Genomic DNA, 15,167 nt, shown 5'->3' with positions numbered 1-15,167 from the left:
AATGTTATAGCAAACCTGCAGTCGGATGCAGAAGTGTCAAATGGCCCAACTATATCCACAGCCACTTTCTGCCATTGTCCATCTTGTAGCAGCACTGGCTGGAGAGGAGCAGGATGTGACTTAAAAGTTTTGTCATTGAGCTAACACACTTGGCAGGAAGGGACAGCATAATGAACTTGAGCATCCATCCCTGGCCACCAATAGAGATCACGAAGGCATTGTTTGGTTCTCACATTTCCCTGATGTCCTTTGTGTGCTATGGAGATCAGCACAGGTCAAAGAGCAGCAAGTGCAATCAGCCGTGAGCCTCAGAAGACAAAGTTGCCCTTAAAGGGTTAGTTCACCCAAAAAATTCTGTCATCATTTACTCACCCTAATGTTGTTCCAAACGCAATATTTTTTAATAAAATAAGAGAGATTTTTGTCTCTCCATTGACAGTCTACACAAAGTTGGTGCTTCAAAAAGTTCATAAAGAGATCGTAAAACTAATCCAAAGAAATAGAGCTGATTAGTCCAAATTTTCTGAAGAGACATGATTGCTACACGATAAACAGATTTAATTTAGGCTTTTACTCACATATAAACGTTCATGAACATACACATCAGTTATGGTAACCTGAAGTTCAATCAATGTTTGCTTGACGTGCAAGAACCAATGAGGTTTGTTCTTGTGTGTCAAGCAAGTACGGTTGAGCTTCTGTTTAGGTTCGGTGACCAATGTTTATATGCGTAATAGCATAGACTGTCAATGGAGGGACAGAAATCTCTCGGATTTCATTGAAAATATCTTCATTGGTGTTCTGAAGATGAATTTAACATCCAGTCCCTTGTGTGAAGGAGGCCAACCATTAGAAATCTGTGTACAAAGTTTGGTTAGAGCAGGACAAGAAGCACATGCAGCACATGAACATCAGAAGCAGACAGAAAATTACAGGCAGCAGATAGAAAAGCACCAAACACCTCATTAAACAGGAGCTGGAGCAAGAGCATTATTTGCAGGAGAAGCAGGTATGGGCAAACATGACATAATCAGGGGCGTTTTGGAAATCTGGGCGGTACATCACATCATAATTTTAATTACATGAGAAGTAAAGACCACCTTGCTACATGAAGTCCAGCACGGATGACACCCTTAGTGGTAAGTGGGGTTGTCAGTGCCTGATGATACGTACGCCACCTCTCAATGGCCCACACCCATGCTAGCACTTCCTTTTCCACAGTGTGGGGTTGAACAATGCCAAAGCAGGGCTGTTTGCTAGCAGTCCTTTAGCTTTGGTCAAAGTTTGTTCAGCCTCTTTTGACCGGCTGAATCCATTTGGATCTTGGAGCTACAAATGGTGGCAAAAATAGAATAAACTTACTGTACCACGACATAAGTCCAAATAAAGAGCGTAAAGTAGATGCATCAGAAGGTGTAGAGGCATTGAAAATTACCTGTACATGTGATTCATGAGGAAGAAGACCCTCCACTGAAACAGACACTTGTCTTTATTGAGCTGCAAGCCAGAAGATTCTAGTCCTCGTAAGACCAATTGAAGTGCTTTGACATACTTGTCACGTCCATGGATGATAATGTTGTACAGTTAATTTTCAACTGTCAGTATTAGGATAATGGTCATCATCTTCTGAAAGGTTGCAGGCTCTGAAGCCAATCCATAAGGAAGACAACAAAAACGGAACAGTGCGTTGTGAGTAATAAAGTCCTCATGCAGCAGCACTTGGTAGCAAGCATTAGTCAGGTCAATGGTAAAGAAAGCAGCAGAGCCTTTTAGAGCAAAGAGTAGTTCATCCATGTGTGGCAATGAAAAAGAGTCCACAATCACTGCTTTATTTGGCTCTCTGTGGTCAAGGCACATCCTAATTTTACCTGAGTTTTTATGCGTAACAATAATTGGTGACACCCATGCAGAGGAGTCAATCCAGTCTATCACCACGCCAGCTGCTTGCAAGCAATTTAATTCCTCTGACACACCGCTACAAACAAAGAGTGACAGACGGCGACATTTTTGGTGCACAGGTATGATCATTTCATCCAGCTTTACGCGGTGTTTAAAGCTTTTAGCACATCCAAACTTAGCTGACTCAGCAACAGTGCACTGAAAGACTGGAAAAGGAATTAGAAGGCAGGACTTGATTGTTTTCAATCCTCAGTTGCAGTGCAGACATTAGGTCCCTCCCCATGAGTGTGGTACCTTTGTCCACAATGAAGAACTAGCAGGAGCCGAGTGGTCATGAAAGGAATTGTTCGCTGACAAACATCCAACCACCGGAATTTGGGCTTTTGAGTACGTCACAAGACTGGTTGTGTGTTGCAACAGCACAAAGTTACTGAAATGGCAAGCATAAGCGCTGTAGGGCAGGATAGATACGGAAGATCCACCACACAAGTGAGTCAGAAGTAGATATAGTTGCTGTGCTTGGAATGCTGGGAGTATGAGCTGAATATTCCTTGCAGGCCCGGCGCCACAAGGGGGCAAATGGGGGCATTGCCCCCTCAAGATCTGATTTGTGCCTCAATTTATGGGGACAAATTCCTTCACCTCTGAAACATGATAAGCCTTTGACACGTACGATCACACCAGTGTGATTAGAATGTTCAGTGCACCACTAAACATGCTTTCCTGAGCCAGAGATGGACGAGATCAGAGCTTTTCATATTTCACAACTATTCAGTGTTTTCAACAACATAATGTTTATTTGAGGTTTCAGACATTTAAATAGACTTTTAAATTGAATACTAGGCTATATATATGTATTTATACTTTTTAATAAAAGTATTTATATAAAAACTATTTATAGTTTGTTAAATTCAAATTCCTTACACTGATGTCTATTGAAGCGGCAATAATCCTTCAAATTATAATTTGACAAAGTGTTTTATTCATATAAGAGATAAATTGTGTATGAAACAATAAGGTTTACTCTATTCTTCTCCCAGTTCACCGGCCACTTACTTTTATGTATTTCGGGAAAAAAATAAATGAATTTACGAGATGTAAATCTGACAGATCCTCTAAAAATTGTGGTGCAAACTCATTGCGCGTTATATCAACTAACATGATCATAATAAAGGTGTTTTACCCTCAGCGGTCTGAGGATTTTTGGGACCCTGGAGAAGTTTTGACATGCCCTGACATTTGTGCTTTTTTCAGTTGTTCATAAACATATTAATGGAAAAAGTGTCATTACACTGTATTCAGCACAAACTAGGCTACAATAATATGTGAGGAACATGTATATACATGTTTGTGTTTTTGAAGGAATAACATTTATGTGTGGTTATTGAAAAAACAAAAAACTTAAGTCAATGAAATAAAGCCAAAAAATATATATTAAATTTTTGTTCACAAGACTTCTGGGTATTTGAGGTTGTAGACTAGAGTTTTTGCTTCAAAATGAGGTAAAAATTATGCTGCCTGCTTGTTCATATAAAACAATAGAGAGATTTAAATTTTCTAAAACATCTTTGGTCAAGAAACACAGTATGCGTGGAGGCGTGAATCCTCATGTATAATGGGTGATTGTCACCTGAGAAGACAAAAGAATCACATAATAATGACCTGAAATGACTTGCATATTAATGAGGCCTTTCAGTCAGGTAGGCTGTGAAAAAACCCTCTGTGATCATGATTCAAATCTCATCATGGTGTAAATCAAACATACAGAAAAAACAGCAATACTGTGAAATATTATTACAATTTAAAATAATGGTATTCTATTCAAAGTGTCTGAACAATTATGTTACCTCTATGGCATTTCATATAGGCTTTTAGCTTAAAAGCATGCACATTTGGAGAAATATTGATGGATTCTCATATGTTTGTCAATTTTCTATACAGAGGAGTAATATTTATTCAGGATTTATTGTCATTACTATGAGTGCTGGATACTGTGTTTTCAATTCATACTTTCAGCCGGAGGGCGCTCTGTGCTCCTTTAGTCCACAAATGCCTGAGCACTAAAGAAGAATAGGCAATCCAGGAACTAACCGAACTAACAGAGGACAGAGATCGCTAACTATTGCTATTCAAAACACTTTTCAAGACAATAAATACACGATTGAGACAATGAATGCATGTATTGACTCAGAATTTGCGTCTCAATAGCGCTCCCTCCGTGGGTGTGGCCGCATTAGCGGATAATGAGCTGAATCACGGATTTCTGACATGGCTCTCTTTTCATACAGATTACATAAACACAGAAGGTTTGTTTTCGATTTGACTTACACCATTTAAAACCTGAAATTTCAAGTTTTTTTTAGACATGTGTAATTTTTTTGTCATTAGTATTCACTAAGTTACAGTTCGTTTTCTGAGAACTATCCGATTGGACTTCCTTCAGAGGGAGACAAGAGATCACGCATCATGTTAGTTTTCTTTATTTTACAAAAAGCACAACATTTTGTTGTTACTCTGAGTGTACACAAATACAAGAAGATATTCCACAGATTAAAATGGTGTATAACTCTTAATTGTATGTGCAACATTAACGGAGTATTTTGAGTCTCTTTCACACTGGTAAGAAAAAAACCGCGGTAGTATCACCGGCGATACCCACAGACCTCAGAGTGTTAAACGACAAAACACATTCACTTCAACATATCAAACAATCGAAATATCTCATATAATTCATAATATAGTTAACAAGTTTGTGAACATTTTGAATAAAAAAGGACAAACTAAATAAACGCGATATGCCACGTGATAGTGTGGCTGCATGATGCATTCGCAGGGAGTTAACAGCCGTTCTAAAATAATGGTCGCCTTAAAAAACTCACACTAGGGGGCTCAGCTATAATATAGAGACCTTGCGTTTTTCCCCATTCTACTGCCTGCATTCTGTGTGAACCGGCCCTTACTGGGACAAGGCAGGAAAAAACTTGGGCAAGGCATGTTAGCAACAGCCATCTTCGTGACCAACTATAGTTAAAAAGGCCTAATCCTCATTGCGAATTTGTGGTATCTGTCAGGAGTTATAAAACAATGAAGAACACGAGACAGGAGTAGCGAACTTAATAAATCTTGTTTACTCATTTACTTCCATTCACACAAACATTGCATCAGAACACAGTACTTTTCAAAATAGTACTCAAATCAATTAATTTAGGAACACAACAAATGATTAGTTTCTAGAACCATCTTTGCAATGACAAATGCAATCCTATTTATCAGCATAGTGCTATTTGCACTTGATTCTTATCGATCATATTGATCCTTATAATGTGATTTTAACATTTTAAAATTATATGTTTTTAATTAGGGCTGTCCAATTAACACATTCACTTAATTAATTAGTTATGGGAAAAATAACACACAAAAATTAACGCATTTAACGCACCCGCCCTAGACCTATATAGTGCGTCCTACATTTCATAAAGTTAATTGGTGACGAACATGAGGCAGAGCAACAACTCATTGAGTGATAGAGCCTATAGAATGCAGTTAGAATGCCTTTAAAATTCAAGATATCAGGGCAAAAATGCTCATGTATGAGTTGTAGTCTCATATTTACTTATATCATGATACGAGTAATTAATGCAATATCACACAAGTGCTGTTTTTGCACAAGTGCAAATATGATAGTGATTTTAAACATGAGTTGAGTTAATATATTGTTATATTTTAGACACAATATTTTCTGCTTTTTCTCAATATTATTAATGAAAATATTACCTATAAAGCCAGAGCAGAACTGTTGTATGTCTCAGAGCAACACAGCGGTGTTTCTTTTCTGAATGAATCAGCATTTTGAAGGAATCAATTGGGTGAACTAATGATTCAATGGACCATTCATAAAGAGAGCCATTTACTTAATTCCTGAATATATCAGCTGTTTGAACTAATCGAATGAATGAACTCAATGACTTACTCATTTAGACATTTACCACTACCTAATGGCAGTTTTAGTTTCTTATTTAGAGTATCATTTCATTTAATACAAAAAAAAAAAAAAAAAAATTACAGGTAATTGACAAATGCTGTCATCATTTACACACCCTTATGGCTAGGGTGACCATATGCGCCATTCTCCCAGGACGCGTCCTGTCCAGGATTTCTAAATTGCCTAAAATGGCTTGAGCCCTTGCCTCTTTAATCGTGAAAGTTGTCATATCAATGTGCCCCCGGAACGTAATTTAGGAACGCGATTTCTACATGGAGGTCTGTGCAAGCCACTGTTCTTATTGACATTTTTCATGCAATGCATTAAAATGTTGTCGTATTTGCTTTGACCGTTCTCTGTAGATCCAGCCTTCTTGCAAGCCACGATCGGTTGATTATGTATAATGCATGCTATTGGTCAAATTATTTTTTAGTCGTTACCTTCCGCAAATATGAAAACAAAACCAAAACTGGGACATTTTATGCAACTTAGAAATCCTGGACAGGACGCGTCCTGGGAGAATGGCGCATATGGTCACCCTACTTATGGCAGTTGAAGCCTAAAAGTTTGTGGGTAATAAATTCTCTGTTGAGAATTCAAATTCAACAATCAGATGATTTTTTCTAAATGTCTAGTTGATACAATGACTTCAAATGATCTTTTAGGGGTAATTTCTCAATTAGATTAATTAATCGCATTGTGTAATTAATTAGATTAAAAAATTTAAATCACTTGACACCTCTAGTTTTAATATACATATTGCTCTCCAGTCAGAGTTGGAAAATTCAAGATATGAGGGAAAAAGTAACACTTTATGGTTGCAATTTATTTTACACTAGAGTTGTCAAAAGTACTAACTTCGGTACAAAGTAGATACAGCAAATTTTAAAAATATGATGCTTTGAGCGCTGTTGAGTGGATTTGTACACACATCTGATTTCCCTTTGTTTTCACTCACTCAACGGATATGTCTGTGATTGGCTTCAATGATCAATGCTTCAAAAACTTTGTAAATAGTCAATGACGTTCTTCACTGAGCGTTTACACAGATACTCACGGAAGTGTTTGAAAGCAGGCATCTATCGCGGACCAGTCCGAGACTTGGTACCGAAGTTGGTACTTTTGACAACACTATTTTACAGTATGCGCACTTACGTGTACTTACAGTGTACTTAACTATATTAGAAAGTACTGGGTAATATAAGGTAACTACATGGGTTAAAGTTAGGTTTAGGGGTAGGTTCGGGGTTAGTACCAAGTTATTACCCAGTTATTGCTATTACTATAATAAGTACAATAATAAGTACACAACATGTACATAGGAAACAGGACTGTAAAATAAAGTGCTATTGTTCTGTCATTAATGAATAACTACACAGGAACAAATGAGTAACACAATATTAACATTCTAGTAACTATTTTTAACTAACAAGAAACTGATTTGACAAGAAATTAGTAAGTAATAGCACTCAGATGAAAACGGGTGGTTCACTATAATCAGTAAATACTATTTATTTTCATACTTGTAAAAAACTACTATATACAGGTTAATAATTAATGTGAGTAATGCATAATGTATAATTAATGTATAATTAGCAATTCCTTCTGAAGGTTTTGGAAACACTTAAGTCATTACTATAGATTACCATCAACTTTACTTTAGAATTAATTATACATTGTGCATTACTTTCATTAATTATGAACCTTTATATGGTAGTTCTTTGTAGTCCTCTTGGAGGTATGAAAAAAAAAGTAGTACTGATTAGCTAATAGTGAACTACCTCATTCAATTAAGCGCTATTACTTACTAATTAGTTAATCAGTTTCTTGTTAATTAATAGTACACTGTAAAGATTTTGGAGGTCAAATCTCAATTTTATGTTGACTTGCTGCATTGAAAATGTTCAGTAGTTTCAATTAAATTATGTGAACTGAATGTTAGTTGTTGAACCAAATGAAAATTTTCAATGACACAATAAACATATAACCTCCAAAATGTTTTTACAGTGTAGTTACTAGAATGTTAATATTGTGTTACTAATTTGTTTCTGTGTAGTTATTCATTAATGATGGAACCATATTTTATGATAGTTCAGCAATATCACACGAGTAAGAGTGCTGTTCCTAATATCAGAACAACAGCAAATGTTTTTTTACAGTTCAATAAACATAAAGTTAATATTAAATCACAATAGACACAACATTGTCAATGTTAATGTTTATCACTCTATTTCGCAATGAAAATAGTTCTGAACAAAGCAGAACTGTTGCGTTTCTCTGAGCAACATACAGCTGTGTTTTGTTTTGTTTCTGAATAAATCCGTTTTTGAAGGAATCGGTGAATAAATGATTCACTGAGCCATTCATAAAAACAGTAGCTTAATTCCTGAATAAATCAGCCGTTTTGAATTAATTGAATAAATGAATAAATTATTTAATGATCAGACTGAATTATTAAGACTTTGTTCGTTTTGTGTGGTTTTTGAAGTTTTTGTGTGGTTTTGAGGGACCCATCCACGTGCATTACTCACATGGACTCATAGAAATGTATTATTTCTTTAAAAATCTCAGTTTGTGCTAAACAAATGAAAGCCATAGACATCTGGAATGGCATAAAGGTAAGGAGAGAATTTTCATTTTTGGGTACATTAAAAAATGCTGCTCCCTGCACACAGGAAAATGAGACTTGGTGCACATTTAATGACAATTCTTTACATGTCCTTTATTTAAAAGGAAAAATGTAATTTAAATGTAAACTACACAGTTATTGAAGTTCAAGAAATTTGCAATTAGATCAAATAACCGCAATTAGACGATTAATCAATAATTGCAATATGTGATAGTAAGTTAGTAAGAATAAAGTACTGCGTAAATTAAGAGAGATAATTTCCTGTCACGACTAAAGCAATTGGGCCTTTTTGGTGTCCAAGTCACACAATATTATCTCTGAACACTGGACACCATGACTGAGGACATAAACTACTAATAAGGCTCTGAGTTTGTGTATGGTGCTTTTTTTTGCTTTCTCTAATTAACTGTATGCATTAATGAAGTGAGAGTGTGTTTACAATGGAGAGACAATGTTTGTGGGCCAACGTGGGCTTCATGTATCTATGGTAACCTTGATGATAATTATGACAAACTTGCAGAAAAGCAAAATCCACAGCCAAGCAGCAAATTATACAACCAAATACAGTGGAGGAAAATGATCCTTGAAGTGAATTAATTAGTGTCTGTTTCGTTAACAAACACCAAACGCTTGCAGGAAAACTTCTTTTTAAACTGCTGAAGAACTGACAAAACCAGGAAGGTATTTGAGATGTATGATATTCATTTACATAAACATAAAACAGAGAAACAGATGGGCAAAGCAGAGGAAAGACAGACGGAGTTCAACATTTCAGAATAACCAAACGTTTTTATATGCACACTGTATAAACCATCGCAACCTGTTTTTATCATGGTCAACATTATGGATCATTTTTTTCATTTGTTGATGTCCCACACACAGATGAGTAAAGTGCTGATTGTGTTATATTCTTTAATGCAACAAAAAAGAAAAGAAAAAGTGATTTCTGACCCACAAATAGGACTGAGTGAGCTATGAAGGGATGGATAGGAGACTCACACAGGTCTGCAGATGACCAGATCTCCTTTGTTGGTTCCATAAGCGAGCCCAAGCCCTGGTTCTGGCAGCCAACGTGCAGAATTTATACTGACATGTCTCCGCTGGTCTGGGGCCATTGGATACACCACATCAAACACCCTCTGAAAAACATACAAGAACACACCTCTTTTAAACTCTCCCACAGCCCTCTTAGTAGTTTCACTCATTCTATCAGGCGCCAGCACCTTCCATCATGCTCTCCGCTGTAGACTGCAATCTGTGACAGATTTGACAAGCACTGCTAGCACAACTGAGGAGAGGCTAAACTGAAAAGTCAAATCTCTTTCTCCAAAGTACTCTTTCTCTGTCTTTCCAATCCATTCCCCCGTCCCTGTCTGTCAGCCTTGGCATACTACTTACACTCCACTGGCTCTAGAAAAAAAGGACAAAAATAGGACAAGCTCATGTCTGCCAGGGAGAGAGAAAGCGGTCTCATTCATCTGCAGATGAGTGATCAACAGACAAACTCTTTCTCTCTCACTTTACTCTAGATAGATGAAATTCAGGACAAGGATAAAAGCCACAAAGGCTGGCAGTTCAAACAGTGTCTTTATGAGAAGAGAGTATATATGATTGATGAATATGTGTGTGTATCTATGCGACGCCACCTGAACGCTGCGCGTTTGTGCATCTGGACCCAGTGGATTGCATGGACATTGTGGGGCTCAGCGGTGATGATGCCTTAAACATATACAACTCTTCTGAGTGTGTTTATATGTGTAGTGTTGATGTATGGAGCTCTAGTTATTACTATGAGTCTGATTCAGTTCCTAAAATGAAATGCAGCTCCTGATAGATTCATTTTTTGAACAATGGATAATTATTCAAGTCTACCATTCAAAGGTTTGGGGTCAGAGGTTTGAAAAAGGTTTACCATTCAAAGGTTTGGGTAGCCAGACCTTCAGACTGATGGCAGAAGGTCTAGACTACATAGTAGCTTTCATTGACTAAGGACCGCCCAGAGGCTGTCTGACTGACATGTAAGGCAACCAATCACAGTTTGTTTTGTTCCGACTTATGTTTAGGGGCATGAAAATGTAACATGGATGTCCCTACAGTAACAGACCGCTGTGTAAAACTTTTAGACGTATTTTAAAGAGTCTATGCCGCAAACTTCACATACTTTTGAAAATCCAGCATTTAGTTGATCCTGATAAGCGCTCATTGTCACAGTTGTAAACACGACAGCTTTCTTCTTCCATGAGGGGGCTTGGCCTCACGACATCTTTTTTCCAGATGGACCATTAAAACGCGACACACAAAGGCTGCATTAATTTAATTCAAAATAGAGTTTAAACAGTAATATTATTACAATTTAAAATAACTGTTTTGAATATTAATATACAGTATTTATATTTTGTAATTTATTACTGTGATTGAAAGCTGAATTTTCAGCAGTCATTGCTCCAGTCTCCAGAGTCACATGATCCTTCAGTAATCTTTCAAATATGCTGATGGTGCTCAAGAAATATTTCTTATTAATAGCAATTTTGAAAACAATTGTGGAAACGTGAAACTTTTTTCTTATTAACTTATTTTATTAATTTAAAAACTTAAAATTTATAAACTTTAATTAGTATTAATTAATTTATAAACTTAATTTATTTGAAACTATCTTTTGTAACTTTATAACAAGTCTGTACTGTCACTCTTGATCTATTAAATGCATCCTTGCTGAATTAAAAGTATTTAAAAAATATATATTTTGAATGATAATGTCCAGTTTTTCAGTTCTTAAATATTACACAGAAATTAACTGCAAGTTTCCCATCTAACGATGTCCTAATAAGAAACCACACATCAGCACTACTAGAGAACATTGGCAGGTAAGTGGCATTACGAGTACTTTGCTACCACTTGAGAATGAAATTGACTATTACATTAAAAAATTAATATGTAGAAATTAAATCTGGAAATAGAGCCTTGGGCTAACCTTTGTTAATTTTCTTTCTCTCTGCACTCCGGTGTATAATTAATCCTGGTAATAAGCAAACACATTAACAATGCTGATGTATTAAATTCATTCATTAACTACCATATGAGAAAATATCACTTTAAAAAAAACAAACAAACAAACAAACAAACAAACAAACAGAGATCTCCTCTATTAAACAAAGACATGAGGGGAAAACAGAATATAATCAAATTATAGAATATAAAATGATGGAAACTAATAAATTAACATATTGTGTGTGAGAAACGTCTCTATAAACAAACAACCATAAAAGCAGATAGTGAAATGTACCAAATGTGCTGTTGCTATAGCTACAGCTGAAATCAGGCACCCTGCGGGGACGTTGTTATGGCAAATGTATGTAGTGGTTAATTTGCATTGTGCACCTGTCCACATTTTTCCTGAGATTCATATCAGAAGCCTGTTGTTGCTTTCCGGTGCGGGGAGTTTTACATTCACATAATAGCCAGCCAATAGAAATTAGAGTTTGTTATTATTGCAGAAATTAGTTATGTCGCAATTACAATAATGCATTTTCATGTCAGATAGACAGTCAATAAATACAAAAATCTATTGAGAATTTCTTAAAAATTAGTCTGTTGTACATTTTGCTCCAGGTAACCAGGGGCGTAGTTTGTGGGGGGGATGGGGGGGAGGTAACCCCCCCAATATTCAAATGCTTCAGTTACAACCCCCCCAATATTTCAACATAAAAATCACCATAGATCAGATGAAAAATATGTAGAATTAATTTATTTTGAAGCAATAATTTCGTTTCTATTGAAATATGAGTTCGTCATAATAAATTAGAGAAAAAAATACCTCCCCCTCCATTGAACCGATTGGTAACGTCCAACCAATGCGTGTCGCACTTTCACCAAAACAACGCGAATGGCGCTCTACTGTTTGAATGAGAGAGTACGGGTAGCTCAAAAAATGAAGAGAACCGCTTCCCAGCCGACTATATTAAACTGCTGGTCAAAGAGAGACGTTAAAAAGAATAAAGCATGTACTGAGAAGGAGGTATGAGAATATTGTAATAGCTAGGTACACTCCACATATATTTTAGCTAGCTAGTCCATTGCAATTCAGCCATAGCTAACAGTGTAACTGCAACCAGTTACCAAAACAGCCGTCTGTTTTGTTAGTTCATGTTTTAATAGTGTCTGTATTTATCAATGACAAAAGTATTCACATCGGTGTTTGTTTTCTTCCTAAATTAATCTGACTTTTGAACGAATTGGCTGAATGAACGATTTAAGTGACTGACTCAAAAAAAAAACGAATCGCTGCCACCTACTGGCTGTGTTAATATTTAACATAATTTCTTTCTTTTTAGAATTACAGTTATGTTAGAATTTGATGAATGATTATACATAAATTTCATAAAGTTATGATAGATAGATAGATAGATAGATAGATAGATAGATAGATAGATAGATAGATAGATAGATAGATAGATAGATAGATAGAAAATAAATTATCCAATAAACGTTACACACAAAACAGATTATTATAAAAAAAATAAATAAAAAAAAAACAGACAGCATACCAACGTTCAACCCCCCCAATGTTGAAACCAAATCTACGCCCTTGCAGGTAACAGTCTATAGAAACCAGGGTTGCCAGGTTTTCACAACCAAAACAGCACACACTGAATCTGATCTCTAACTTAATCTGACAGTTCAAATTTTGGTTCCTGCAGCTTCTACAATAAAGTTTAAGGAGTCCATCAGTCTCATATCAGACTCACATACAATGCAGAGAGAAAAATCAATGAAAACAGTTCTGGAAAAAACAGATGTGTGAAAGATTGACAGGAGGCAGATCTGTGGAGCTCCTCATTATCTCATGTAAAACAACACTACTGCATTGTCCACATCATTAAATCACCTGGTAGTGATATACAATAACTATTAGAGCTGAGAAAGAGTGTCTGAGAGTGTCATTAATGCTGGGAATCAAACTTAACGACTAGCTGAAACATTCTAAGACTGAACTCAACACACTTAAAGACTGTTTCCATGGACTGGAGCAGATTCTAGTCTTTGACAGTCAGAGAAGAACACAAACATAACGACTGAGTCAGTCCAATACACAACACGCTTAATGTTTGACGAGTCATGAAGGGACATTCTGCTGAACTCAACTGTGTGAGATCTTGTACCGAAACAAACATGGATGTCAACAGACAGCTGCCACTACTTATTTGCAGTGCAATTTGTGCAGAGAGAAAACAAACTTTAAAAATCCTGCCAAAAACACTGGTGTTTTTTTTATTTATAAAACGTTAAACAATGTCCTGTTATGTAGGGTGTTGCTAAAAAATTACCACTGTGTTCTTATTATCGAGCTTATGTTTGAAATTAATTACGTGAGGAACTGTTGAAGAAAATTTAATTGAACCCAAATTTTAGGTTCCTGGTGAAGGTCGACATTTATTCTTATGATGTTTGACTGTAAGAATGATAAATGCATGTTGATACTACTGCAGCATAAAGTCCTATATTTCTCTTTCACATTTCTTTTTCGTGTTCTTTCCTGATTAATTTCGTTAATTAAATAAATTCTAGTGCTGTTTTTTAAACCAATAATCAAACAATAATATAGTAGACTGTCATTCTCAAATCATGAATTAAAAGCGAATTGGTTCGTTCTGGGCAAAAACTCATTCCCCTTCCAATTTTCATTTCATCAGCCTACTGTAAATGTACAATGCACCCAATATACTATTTAATGGGAATGCAAACATTGGAAACTCTAAAAGTATGACTGCAGATATATTCAAGGCACTGTATTTCCTCATCATATTTCCTCAAATATATTAGATATAATTAAAGTGTATACAAAATAATTTTATTTTCAAATGTCAAATGTTTGTGGTTTTTCTTTTTATTTGTTAGACTTTTTAAATTAAATTATTCAGAAACAAGTGCAGTTATATAGCCCAAATAAGCTAGTCTTTTTTTTTTTTAGACTCCAGATCAAAATAAAAGAATACTTAAAGCAAAACTAAGTAACTTTTTTTACCTTCATAAAAAGTCCTTACGATGGTTAATTGACTTGTAGTGGTGTGTTTGAGGCGAGCACTAACCCCCTCTGGCACGTCTACGCCAGAATACAGCACTTGCAAGTTGAGCTGCATCGACCTGACACAATCTCGTCTCATGTTCACATTCACGCTTTACGGTAATTCAAAAACAATGTATATATTGTGACTTTATAAGACAATTTCGAAAATTAACCACCTCCATCGAGTGTACTGTATTTGCAAATTGCCCACCTCCTCTTTCTTGTACTGTATTTGCAAAACTACTGCGCTGGTGAGCGTTGTTGTCCAGAGCTGCCCTTGGAGTATTTACGACAGTGTGATTTACTGAAGGAAACTGTAGGGGGAGCTTTGCAAATCTTACGGAGTTCCGCTTTAATATTATTTTTAAAATGAGAGAAATCACAGCTTATTCTAAATTTTTTTTACAGATTTTTTACTTTTTTTCGTCTGCAGAGCAAAATAAATAGCCTAAGAACAATTTACTTGATGTTAACAATGTTAATTTAAAAAATAATATAAAAGAAACATAAAAAACATGATGTGTTTGACAAAATTACAAAAATAAGGATAAATGATGTTTGACAGGGAATGCATCTCCACAGCACAGTCACCA

The 15,167-nt window shown here is 35.8% G+C and overlaps 1 protein-coding gene across 4 annotated transcripts in view; it reads right to left on the bottom strand.

Annotated features, from left to right (window-relative positions):
- The window catches only part of ambra1a (autophagy/beclin-1 regulator 1a), a 98,168-nt gene that overhangs the window by 23,851 nt on the left and 59,150 nt on the right, over positions 1–15,167 (bottom strand). For all 4 annotated transcript variants that reach the window (XR_010896519.1, XM_067402206.1, XM_067402207.1 and 1 more), the window contains one exon: positions 9,510–9,649. Coding sequence is in view for 3 of the 4 variants with exons in the window: in XM_067402206.1 (XP_067258307.1) it covers positions 9,510–9,649 (140 nt within the window). In the remaining variant the exon portion in view is untranslated. The remainder of the gene's footprint in view (positions 1–9,509; positions 9,650–15,167) is intronic.

The sequence above is a fragment of the Chanodichthys erythropterus genome, chromosome 11, assembly GCF_024489055.1.
Source record: "Chanodichthys erythropterus isolate Z2021 chromosome 11, ASM2448905v1, whole genome shotgun sequence".
NCBI lineage: Eukaryota > Metazoa > Chordata > Actinopteri > Cypriniformes > Xenocyprididae > Chanodichthys > Chanodichthys erythropterus.
The sequence above is the reverse complement of the archived record's forward strand: the minus strand, read 5'-3'. Positions and strand labels throughout refer to the sequence as shown.